Source organism: Stegastes partitus, unplaced genomic scaffold, assembly GCF_000690725.1.
Source record: "Stegastes partitus isolate 25-593 unplaced genomic scaffold, Stegastes_partitus-1.0.2 Scaffold128, whole genome shotgun sequence".
Classification (NCBI taxonomy): Eukaryota; Metazoa; Chordata; class Actinopteri; family Pomacentridae; genus Stegastes; species Stegastes partitus.
The window spans coordinates 119,092-132,601 of record NW_007577859.1 but is presented as its reverse complement, the minus strand read 5'-3'; the positions used below and the strand labels follow the sequence as shown (position 1 = coordinate 132,601).

The 13,510-nt window shown below is 39.5% G+C and overlaps 1 protein-coding gene across 3 annotated transcripts in view; it reads right to left on the bottom strand.

The window, feature by feature from the left end:
• LOC103354975 (arf-GAP with coiled-coil, ANK repeat and PH domain-containing protein 3-like) overlaps positions 1–13,510 on the bottom strand; it is a 60,473-nt gene that overhangs the window by 31,673 nt on the left and 15,290 nt on the right. For all 3 annotated transcript variants that reach the window (XM_008278600.1, XM_008278601.1, XM_008278602.1), the window contains exon 2: positions 1,703–1,760. In XM_008278600.1, the coding sequence (XP_008276822.1) occupies positions 1,703–1,760 (58 nt within the window). The remainder of the gene's footprint in view (positions 1–1,702; positions 1,761–13,510) is intronic.

Sequence of the window (13,510 nt, the reverse complement as noted above, 5' to 3'; positions counted from 1 at the left end):
TCATTTTAGAATTCTGGCTCATTATAAACGGTCCACAGCAGTGCTCGTGTATTTCCAGTTGCTGGGTCACAAAGAGGAGAACTGAATTAACAAGCAAAAGCCTGACGTAATACAAAAATGCTTAATTTCAGTGCTTTAGTGAGCCATTAGAGTCGACAATCATTACAATTCCGTGGGGTCTCATGTGGTAATGCTCTATCACGTTTTAAATCTGTTATACAATTAATATTGAACTGAAGCTTGACCTTTAACAATCATATCACAATATCTGTCAGAAAAACGTGATAATTTCCCTAAATTGTTCATCCCTAGTGGACAGCACTGAATATTTCACACTTGTCAGAATAGTTCAGATTTCAGCAATCTTGTAAACAACCTCCTCTAAGAGTCTTTATTGCTGTCAGCACAGGCAGCATCAGAGCTTCCTAACAGAGCAGCAGGAGGACCCCTGTTGTATACAACAGGTCATCCTGATGAGACACTCTCCCCTCTGACCCTTTTCATCTTTCAATGGTGCTTAAATGGGGCGTAAATATGTGATTTTTTTTGACAGGGTCTGGACATTTGTTTGAGATATTGGCTTAAGAGTGTGGGGCTGAAACAATGTGACTCCATAGGAAATAGATACATCAAGAAAACATCACTATCATCTAAATTCTTTATTTTAAGACACTTAGTTGTGCACAATGAAGGATGGTAATCCGTTGTAGTATTCACAGGCTGCACAAGATGAACAGTTGGAAGCTCGAAGATGTTTTTCAGAGAGACGAAGAAACAAGGTGTGGTCCCCACTTACCCACAATAACAATATCTCTTCCTCTAAATTCTGTCTGACTTACAAGTCTATTAGTTTATCAGAGGAGGCATGATCTCAGCTCTCTCCCTGGGGACAGTTAACCATCTATTCCAGCTGATCTTCCACACAGAGACATCTTTATAGCTAATCGGGTATAACAATGATGCAGCTAAGACATTTATTTCCCATCTGCTTTCAGCCAATTTAAAACATTTTACCTTCCATTGTTCCACTAGCGGAGCGGACCTATGACAGATTACTAGTAATATGACAGTTTACATATTTATGAATCTACAATATGGGCATCAATAAAAAAAAAAAGAATTATATTTTTGGTCATTGTGGACATTAAAAATAAAATAAAAACAAACAAACAAAAAAGCCTTTTGTGAAAATAATACAGGTGCAATGCACTTTAGACCCAATGAATCTTTAAAAATATGGTGTCTCCAGGGAATTAAACTGTCAAACTGCTTCACTCCATATCTCACTAACGATTAATGATACGTTGTTGCTGTACTGTTTTAGAAAAGAAAAGATATCACAGATAACAGACTGTGCTGTTAGAAGCCTCTGTGACTTTAATGAATGTTTGTTCAGTGTTCATCACTGTGTACCAACTCCTGCATTTGTATCTATGTGTGTTATTTAGCAGTGCACGGACCTGTTAAATGTAATAAGTAATGCCTGCAGTGTTTCCTTGGTTTATATTGCCTTGATATTACGATAACAAGAGTGAGACGGCAACAGACAGGTAGAAAAATGAACAGAGAAAAACAATCACAGAACGAGACAAACAGAAGATTGTGTGCTCTAACAATACAATATAATGTCTACATACTATACAATTTGATATTACAGTGAGTAGCACAGTCTGCAGAAATAACATGCTAGAATGGTTCATACCTTGTCGAGCTTTGCTTCAATTTCTACCACATCTGTCTCCACATCGTCAATGCCAGCCCTGCAGAAAGAACACAAAGCCACACAGTTAAATCAGATCTGCTTTTCAGTAATGCCATTTCTGAGAAGAGGAACCACATATTAAGCTGGGAAACATTAAAGTCAAAGTCAGACCAAGATTCAGACTCTTGTTTTGGAGAGATTCTTGGATTAGCGGTAAGCCACAATATCACAGTGACTAATAAGAAATAACCATAAATTATATCATTGAAAAGTTTCAAATTATTGCATCTGTGAAGTCCAAAAGAACCAGAAAGAATAAAAGGAGGTGGAACGTGAAAGCGCTATTAAAGGAGGACCATGCATTCATGAGACTCAACATATCTGTATTTTACCCCACTGCACATTAAAGTGCAATCAGTCACCGCACATCAAAGTCGCACAGACTCCAACATTAATCCTGATGATTAGATCGACAAAGGCATCACTCTGGAAGATTAGCGGCCACAGTCGAGCTGTAAAATCAATGAATGACATCATGCAGAGACACAGGCCGATAACCATAAGGTGAGCTGTTCAAAGAGACAGCAGCAACGCAGATGTTTTCATCTTCAGGACAAACAATTTACCTTTTAAGAAGCAACAATAACAGAATTTGAATATAGATCTCCTAAATATAGCTTTTCTTTATTTTTTTATAAAATTTTAATAAACACTAAAAGTGAAGATAAGGAGCATTGTTGGCTCTCAGCAGGGTGTGTGTCAGGTGGTTTGGGGTGGGGTTGAGGAGCCTTTATCATCCTCCCCTCAGGGTCTTCTTCCATTAGTGTGCAAGTACATTTACACACTAACACACACACACACAAATACATCCATGACCACATTGATAGAGTCAGTTGTTATGGAAACATCTTGTATGTGGGTCATAAAGGTTGTACCTCAGATCTTAATATATCAGCTTTTGTTCGTATTTCTCTGACACGCCTCCACCAAAATAACACATTTGGTTCAAATTTAGTTCTGTAAAAAAAAGAAAAAGAAAAAAGAAAGCAAGGAAATAACAGAAAATCTCCTGAGTCCAGTTCTCAAGATCAGCTGGAGCTTGCTGGGAGAGCCTGATGGAGCCAAAAATCGGCATCACACCCTGCATTTGCTGAAATACGTCAACCATAAACACCCGGAGCTGATGATCTCAACACACAACCTCGACCCCACCCTCAAGCCTTTTGCACCCAAACAGCTGATCTTTTACATCAGAGATGAGATGTTGTGCAGACTTGGAGCGAGATAAGCAACAAAACCCGACCAGCTGGTTTATGTTATAAAGGTTGTAACTTTGCCTGTGCATGCCGTAGAGAGGACGAACACAGCGGGAGGCTGATGGGGCGGGTGGTGGGGATGGTGATGGGGGGAGCTAGCAAAGTCAGTTTAGTCAGTTAGAAGCATTAGCACCTGCTCCAGAGAACAACATTCCCAGAATTCCTTTCTGCTCCTGAGATTTTCAACAATGCTTGGAGATGCTAATTGTTGACTTGTGCCTGTCTTGCACTTGTCCCCTTCTTCTCTCATCCAGAACACACGCTGTTTATACAGAGTGAACTTTTCGCAACCACAACATGACACTGACACAGCAAACAGAGGTGTGTGTGGTCTGCACAGATGGCCGATTTACAGTGTTTCAGAGAGAGAAGGAGAGAACGCAGACAGAGGTGATGGGAGCACAGACCTTTCATTAAGTGCTCTGTTTAATTTGATGCATGTGAGTAGCGCTGCTGCAAAATTTCTGGCAAACATCCGTTTCTGCTCTTTTCTTGGACATCAATTAGAAACACAACACTGCTCCAAGCTCCACTCCCAAGCTCTGCGTCAAATCCCAGAGCATCATGTTCTCCATTAAGTCACTCCGAACCAAACACATTCAATGTCAGACAGCTGTTCAATCTAGAGGATAAGCTCATTACAAGCGTGTCGTGTCTCGTGCAGCACACACTGCCAATAAACACTGACTGACACTTCATGACAAGGAAGCACAGCCGACATTTAATACAGCAGCAGTCGATGCCCTATTGATCAAAGTTTTCAAGTTCACCACAAGATGACTGGCACTTGTGCTTTGTACTGCAAATTTGATGCATGTACTATTTTTATCCAGCATGTTTTCGACATGCATGTTTGTACGTGCACATCGATATGTATGCAGTGTAGAAAAAAAATGCTATAAAAGAAATATATAATCAAAACACAGTGATATTCTATAATTAAAAATACATTTTCTTGCCCTAATTTTACATGAGATCATGTGGATTTTGGGGGGCCTTTTTTAATGTTTCATGAAGGATAATGACATGTAAAAACTATTGAATTAGCTACGAAATGTGATGATTAAAAAACATATATTTAACAATTTTGTTCTGAAATGGTAGAAGATATTTCTCATTCAACAAAAAAAATGTATGTACAATTACTGAACCAATACTTTTTTTTCTCTTAACTGTTTCCCTTAACTAAATTTTAGAAATATATATATATATATATAAATTAAACTTAAATGTAACATTTCCATCTGTTCAATACAAAATTACATAGCTGTGAAATTACAATAAATTTGCAAACATAATTTGTATCTTTTTGTGAAAATAAAGTCAGATTTATGGCTATTCAGAGTTACAGGTTTTTAATGTTATATTAGACATGTAAATTCATAATAATAAGTAATATTTTAGTTTATATCTTTTTTTAAAAAAGTATCATAAAATGAAAAAACCCCCAACAAAATTCCAGATATTTTTAACAGTGTGGGAAAGCTTGGAAGATCTATTTACTAAGATGGTTGTCAGTTCTACCAAGACAAATGAGTGTGTTTGAGTTTGTGTCAGTGTGTTTTTATTCCTATTTACCTTTTTCCCCACAGTGTTGTGCATCTTATAGCTTTTCACGTGTTTGCTGTAACTGAGTGCACCAGAGAGTTATGGGATTAAAGTGAAATGGTGTAAGACTTACTCCCAAGGAGGATTATGGGTAATGCTGCAAAACACGATGCCTGCATGAAGAATCAAGGATGCAGATGAAAGGTATGTGTGAACATTGTGTCCCACTGACTCTTGCCTCTTGTGTGTGTTCATTTTGTGTAACATTGAAGCAACACCCCAAAGCAGCTTCACTCATGATGCAGGCCTGTCAGAAAGGGGGATGGGCTCACATGCACTGCCAGCGGTAGCATACTGTACATGGACTGACATCACCAGCGAGGGGGGAGGGGAACCTCACGTGCACTAGCTCCACGTGCACTCCCAGCAGCCCCAACAACTATCCACACTAGTGTATAGAGTCTATTATTGTCCCCCACGCTGTTGGTCCTTTGTAGCATGAAGCTTGCGTGGCTATCATGTCGCATCTCTTCACACGAGAACCAAGTGCACACACATACACAGCAACTTTCAAACCCACAGACGTATCCGAGGCCCCCCAATGTCTTCCAGACTCAATGTGTCACATAGCATCACATCCACATCAGCATCACTTCAATAGAGGCCGAGGAAACAACAAGTTGTCTGATACCAGACAGGCCCAGACCCAATGGCTAAAATACTGACACGCAATTAGACATTAACTAGAATGACATGATACATGCGTGGTTCACATTATGTGCCTTGAGTAAAACAAACATGCATTGACCATGCAAAATATTAGCCTGTTAAAGAAGAGGACTGAAGCAAATGAGCACAAGCTCAGAAAATTACCTGCTATCTACTATAATATCTAAAAATGGAGCTTCAAGTCTGACGCTTTATTGATGCAAAAGAGTGTGTGTGTGTGTGTGTGTGTGTGTGTGTGTGTGCGTGCGTGCATGCATTAATGCGTCCTGGATACGTCTTAATCTAAGGTCAAGCTGTCAACCTGTGCCATTTTCTGATATTAATCACTCACCTAAAATGCATGCATATCTGCACATTATTTGTTTAAAAGATGTGCTTTTTTTTTTTTTATTGAGAAGAAACTCACTGTATTTCATATTACAAGATAAACCATTGTATCTTCAACAGCTTGTTGCTTGTTGTTATTTTTATGTTAATATTTGCAAGATGACTCAGCAAGTCGGGCTGTGATGAGCAATAACCGCTAACACCAGGTGGATGAAAAGCAAATCCACTGTCTCGTGTGTCACATCCACACCCACACACAGACACACACAGACACACAAACAAACATGTATATATAATTTCCAGGAGATTCACTTTAACTTTAATCGTGTCATCACCTTAAAATTTGATAATTTTCCTTATGGGGACTTGACTTTTGTCCCCATAAGGAACTACAGTCCAGATAACGTGACTGTAGAAACACAAGTAGGTTCTCATACTGTAAGTAATACCTAGAAAACACACACACACACGCACGCACAACAAACAGATAAATGTAAATAAAGCAATTGTTTAGTATGACTGATTACTCACATACACACCAATGCACACATGGAGACAGACAAATGGAAATAAACAAATGAATCAGAAGGAGAATATGATGGTTGGGCAACACACAACACACACACACACACACACACACACACACACTGACCCAGAAACCCAGCAACTACATGTTGTCATCTGGAAACTCTAAGCTTGCAAGAACAAAAGTCAAAATTGGGTGTAAAACATGCAATCTACTAGATTTTGGTAAATTCACACAAGCAGGTATCTCCATTTGTGCTACACAGTGAGGATGAATAAGTTATATAAGTCTTGCTGCTGTGTGTCTGTTTATTTGCTGGCAGCTGGAACACTACTTTAGCATGACAATTTCATCGCCTCCGTAAAAATAAATAAACAAACGGCAGTGAGCAGAAAACCATAAATAAACTTCCTTAAACGGATCATCATGCATGTTAAGCTGCTGCGGCAACAGCTTCAGGTTGCCTTCTGCACACGCATGCTTAATTGTTCACAGCACTCGTGGTTTCATGATACACTAATTAGCATAACATCACCGAGAATGGATATGTCAGACACGCCACATGAATGTGGGTAATGTGTGGCTATCATGCAAATTTGTCAACTGTCGAAAGACTTTGACATTTTATTTCTATGATGGTAGCCATCACTTTTAATAATTCTGTTAGGACATTGTAGGTATCAGGAAGCAATACACTGCATTTTTATAAGATTTTAGCATCAGAGATGGTGTCACCATTGATTTTCCAGTAAATTTACCAAATCACAATCACAACTATGTGATGTATAACATGATTTTATCCCCATCATGCACCAGAAAGTTATATTGTCCTATTTATATGACCACATTATCGCACGTGGGGGCATAAAACATTAAATCGTAGCCATATAGATTAGATTCAGGCTTAAATGTGAATCTTAAAACATGACAGAGCTTCTTTGCACTATGCTACCGTAATAATGGTTTTGTATTTTGAACAACAATGTGAAAGTTAGATGTTTATAGAGGAGGATTGCTTGTGACTTACTGTAGCATAGATTGTAATTACCTTTATTCTGCCAGGCCAAAGTCTACTTTTATCAATATCTCTGTACACACACATTCAAAATCTCATTTATTACGACTGTAGGCTTTTATTATCCTGCAGCCACAAGTTCAGACTGCACACACAGACATACGCACACGTCAAAATATCCCTTCCCAGAATTCCAAGTAGCGAGCTCCATGGCAACCATTCATTGACCCCGATCACCATGGCAACAGGCATCAGCATTACTCACGCTTTTTTTACTGACCAATTTCCTCTTTGTCTGATGTGTCTGTCCCTGTTCATCTCCCCATCACCCAATTCAGCTTCTTCCTTTTTCAGCAATGCACATTATCCGTTGATATGAGCTCTTAAAAGCGTCTCTTTTTCTCTCTTTCAAATCAACCTGCTGATACAATCGTCGTCACTGGCATGCCGGTGCGTTACAGCGGCGAGCTCGTGGCTGTAGTGCAGCTTGTGGTGCATCTGCAGTGCCCGCTGCCACAGGCAAAGTGCCCTTGAGTAGCACACTGATCCCTTAAAAGCAACAAAGACTGTGGTCAGTCCTGCTGGCGACAAACACATCGTTGAAAGTGAGTCATTTTTCTCTTAGGAGCAAAGAAAGTCGTGAGGTTTGCATCTTTCTACTTCCACTGATTTTGATGTTTCAAGATTTTGGTTCCTGAATAAGGTGACATTTCTTTTATACAAATACAATGCAAAGATGTCTTTAAAAACAGTGAGACAACATAAAAATTAGCTTATTGTGTTTGCAGATGAAATGATTTGAATGGATCCTTTTCTTTGTCTGTAGAATGTGAGCAGACGCAGGTGGTTCTTGGGTGGGGACAGTAACGGCGGCCAATCCCTCATTTCTTTGTTCTTGCATCCTAAAGCACAATCGGCTTTGCTAAAAAGCTATTTTGACCACGTCTAACAAACATTTTTTTTTACCCTCTCCTACACTGTGTTGTCAAAATATTCTTTGTAACGTGGTTTGAGTCCTCGTTTTGCTTTCTGAAATAGTCTCCTGCTCTAATTTTTCTCCATGACAGCATTCTACCCCCCCCAAATTTCTACTTCTCATCCTTTCTTTGTTTCATTTGTGCACGCCTCCTTCTGTCCATCTGACAGTCTGTCTGCCTGCCTGCAGTCTGTCTGTCTGTCTGTCTGTAACACTCCTTCGTTAGCTGATGGCACAAAGACAGTGGGTTTTTGTAGGGGGAGCTTTTTCTGTCTGTGCATGAGTATACAACTGAATGAACCAGAAATGCTCTGAACATATATTTCTGTGTATATTTATTGCGCAAACTCAGCTGTTCTGTAATCACATTTAAAGTGGAGTTGTGTTTAAAAAATGTGTGGAGTCTGACATTCAACAAATTGCAACGGGATTCAAGACTCAATGCCACTAAATGCTCAGACACGTGCTCAGACTCAATTAAAAGAGCCTCCAGTAAATGATCCTCACACACACTAAAAAAAAAAAAGAAAACACACACACTTGCCTAAACAGACGGCCTTTTCACACCCAAAACAAGCCAAGCCAAACACTAGTATCTTATGTGTAGGGAACAAAGATGCCTTCACTGCTTTCCCTTAAAGCCCCCTCCCAACACACAACAAACATCACCCTCATTCCCTGAAAAAACATTTGACTGCGCCGATGGCTGACGAGACAAAGAGACCAAACATGATGCTCACAAAAAGGACAACCCTCACTTGTAGCCTCGAGGTTCAGTTTAGCAGGATCACAATCGGTCTCATCCGCAAAAGTCATCGAAAAGGCAGCAGACATTCAGATATAATCAGTTGAGCTATTCCTTCAGGATGAAGTTAGAAATGGTTGGGAAATGTGCTTTAGTGCTTTCTTGCTGAGAGCTAGACAAAAAGATTGATGTGTTTCTCACATCTGTGCAGTAGGGACAATCCAACAGGAAGGAACAACCAGCCAGAGGTACAAAAAAATTAAAAATCAATGCTTCTAAAGTTCATAAATTAACATCTGTGGAGGAAATGCTAAAGTTACTGCACTCTGAACAAAAGTCCTTCACACAACCCCCATAAAACCACAACTTGAAGTTTTTACTTCACAGTTTATGAGGTAAAAAAGTGAGATCTGACATCTTAATTTGTGAGCTTTTTAGTGGTGGTAGAGGTGTTTCCCAAAATGTCAGACTGTTATTTTAAAATAAGGAACATTAGTGTTGTTTCTTTCATCAAATTAGATTCTCACACTAATTGTTGAATTCATATTTTGTCACTAGTATGTTGCTGAATGGTTTATGCCTTGTGAGAAATATTGGATGGCATGACATACAGGATCTTATGAGAACACATTTTTTGAACAATTAATTGTTATTTTACAGAATTTTCTTGTTTTGTTTAATTATGTATACATATATAAACCTAATATCAATACAGAAAACAGATTGATTTAAATGTTAACCCTAAAAAATGAAACACCAACAAAAATCTGTAATTTTATAATATTTATAATGTGTGACTATAAAATTACACTGTTTTACTGTATTGGCATCAGTTAAAAATGTATTTACTTTACAGATTTTTTCCGTTATTTTCACCATTTTTATATTTTTTTGTGTTTTTAATTGATGTTTTCTGGCACCCTTGCTGCCAGATTTTACTGATTTATTATGGAAATGTTTCTTTCCAGTGTAGCAGTGGTTCATGGACAAAATTGTATTCCAAGTGTCACTGTCTCCCTGCATATTTATCTGTGCAGAAGCAGCATAATTCAACAAAGCATCACCACAAATACACTCTAAGAGAGAAGACCTAGTTCGTCTGCTTCCTACCAGCTGTCGGACCACCTGCCCGCTGGCCCCACTAAAGCAGAACAGTCACCCAAATATAATGTATCTCTGTTATCATAAGCAGCCGTCCCGCACACCGCTCACTATAAACACAATGCATTTCTAAATATCTCTGGTGAAGCAGTCTGGGATGTGGAAACGTCATTATATCATTCCAGAGTACATTCCAGCTGCGGGCCAACAGGAAGTGTGCTGGAAAACTTCTGGAGCTCGAGTGTGAAGCAGACAGAAATAATTTTTCTCTAATGTATTGTAACCACAACTCAAGCCAGGTGGAACAGCTTTTTCTTGGAAAATACAACATTTTCTCTCCTTTCCTGCCATGAGAGCAGGGGAGAGGGTAAAACAGGGAAAACTCGGCAACCGTTTTCCACAGGAAACCACTCTGCTGACTTTGAGAAATGCAACCTCAGTTACATCATCGTCGAGTGACACTAATTGCCCCAATGCCAGAAAATCTTGAACCTGTGTACAAAAGAAACAGTGGGTCATGGAGGTATATACCATGATCTGCTCAACAAAACTAAATCCTTGCTCCTACTGATCCTAATATTTGTTCATACTGTGCATTAAAACGATGCCAAATTACTCCAGATGTAGTCTTTGTCAGTAAAAACCAGTCTAGGTTTGACCATTATTCAGTACTTGGTTGGGGTTTTATACAAGGAGTGGGAGTGGAAGAAAATAAGCAGATACAAGCTGATGACAGGCAATTCTTAAGTCTTTCTCATGTCATCCAGACAGGCTACTTGTCATATTACAACACTAAAACATGCACGCAGCACACTTACAAATCCCAACAAGGACTACTTAAGCCAGGCCCACACAGCCTTGTGCCCTGAGTAAAAGGGAGCTGTAGTCTGGGAGGAGCTGGAGAATTTTGGTGTTGAACCATTTAAGACTCGAACGCAAGTTTGATCACGCTCCAATGACACAGACAGGAATCTGCGTTCACCGACTCACTACCCGAGCGCTGAAAATGACAGCCCTTCTTCTCAAATTAAGGGGTTAAAGAAATGGTTGGAAGACAGAGAGATGAACACGCACTGTGATCAACCACAGAAATGTCCAAATTGCATAACTGGCAGCAACGCTCTTTGTGTCATAAACAGAGTCTTTTCAAAGCCAGGAAGGTATGACCCAGGCTGCGAAGTTTGTGATTTGAGTTTAGAAGCTGAGATGGAACAGCTCAGCAAAACATAAAAAGACACAGCACAACTACACTGAAATAAGCAGGAAGCCAAAAGAGAACAGTGGGGCTGCACGCTCATCCAAATCTCTATCCTCTTTAACCTTCGCTGACCTCTCGGTGGGGCGTTTAGCAGCAGCCGACACGCACCCAGATGCAGCTTGCATGAGAAACGCAGAGGAGGAGGAAGACCCCTGCGGTGCATAAGCACTTTGTTCCCAGGACTCCTTTGCTACTGTCCTCTTTGCATACATCTGATTATGAGGATGACAGAGTAGAGTAGAAATGGAGTCGCACCGGAGCACAAGATAAGAACTGACAGATACTGGCTGTCTATCCTGTCTGGAGCCTCAAATAATGAACAAAGTGTGGGACAGACAGACCTGTGTAGTATCTTGGCTCTTGTATTAAAGACCCAGCTACATATTAACATCACCCATCTGTGTATTTGTCTGGGAGGGAATGAATGCCGGAGAGAAACACTAAAAACAGTATTCAGTGTAGAACAAGCAGTTCAGTTAGAGCTGGAGACCCTATAAAGGAACAGTATCAGTATACAGTTCCGGCACATTCTGCTTCAGTAAAAGATCGTCGCTGAAGCATGAATTGATGTGATTCTGTCTTTTGAAAGTGTATTTAGCGACATCTTCTCACTGAAGAAAGCACAAATGTGCAAATACAAATATGGAAACACTTTCACCATCATTATTAACTTTCTTTTGATTAGATGCCGCAATAGCTTCCAAAAGCACAGTTTCACACTACAAAACATACTCGGTGTTCTCACGATACGGCGATGACTCTCGAGCATCAACAGATATTATGACGCTGTGATGCCAGTGACTAACCAAGCTAAGTATCACAACCCCCACACGCCTGGAGCTGAGAGCCAGAGAGAGAAACTAAAATCAGAATGAAAGTGCATGTTGTCCTTAAGGATATTTCAGCCCTTTCGTTTCCACCAAAACGGGATTTTCAGGACAAAGTACATTAAGTCGGCAGCAAAGAATAGTCCACAGCGAAAAACAACCGCAGTCAGCTGCCAGGGTGCGGCTTAGTGCTGACCCATAAATTGTAATTTCCTCATATTATAAAAATGGGAAATAAAAACACTGAAAAGGACCACCTGAAATCTTAATAAATAAGAAAAATCTTTTTTTTTTTAAATTACACGTATCATGTGTTGATGGCGCCTTAATTACGTGAGCCACAGATTAAACTTATTTGACCAATTTTTAGTTTACTACCCTCAAATTAAGTGGTGTTAATTTGATGGTAAGGCTAGCTAGCGGGACCGCGGATAAAAAAAAAAAAAAAAAAGAATGAGGACAATGTTAATAGATGCTTAGGTGGAGTTAAGAATTTTTTTTTGGTAAAGGATGCACCAGAAAAGAAATTTTAACTTCTCATAGTCACTTATTTAAGCTAATGTTCTATTAAACTGGTTGGGTATTAATGTGCAAAAAAGCATGTTCGTATTAAGTCATTTAACTTCTTTAATCAGGGGCATAGGCTATTCAGTGTTAACGGTGTAACTATTAAAGCAGCATAGGAGCTGTAGAGATACACTCAAGGATTGACTTATTCATCGCAAGGCATATTGTCATCTTAATACTGAAAAATGTTGCTGTACATTGCAGATGGTTCTCATATCGTACAGGACTGCCACTTTTGCAAAGCACTTGCTTGAACTTGTGCCATCAAGTGTACAGGAAGTATCTCTTATACACCTGACACAAGAAAATCAGCCATGACAAGGGCTGAACGATTTGGGTAAAATATCTAATTGCAATTTTTCTGAGTCAGTCTTCAGTTGAATGTGTAACTGATTTAAAACGTGACGGAGCATTATTACATGAGGCACCAATAAAAGCGTGACTGTCGCACAAGCAGGACGGCATTAATTTGCAAATCCATTGACGCGACAGTTTAAACCCTGCAAAAGGTGTAAGGTGTGGCTAATGAATAATGAGACTGGGCTTAAGTCACTCGAACCATGGCATGCAGCCTTAAACTACGTAGTACATGTTGATCAACATAAACAACCCCAGGAAGTTAAAAATATGCTTGAATTAAACCAAACTGAATTCCAGCATTAGTCTCATTGCAGCAGACAGCAGTAGTATGGTACTCGCATTGCTTTAAACTGTGATTTCAATATGAAATTGATTCATTCTTTCACCCTCATCCCCACTACTTGTTCCCAACTGGTCTGTAAAACATCTAAAAATGACTGAAGAAGATACAGTACAGATATTAATCGACTGATACGGACAGGTTTACAGGTGAGCAGCATTCCTTTGGCTTTG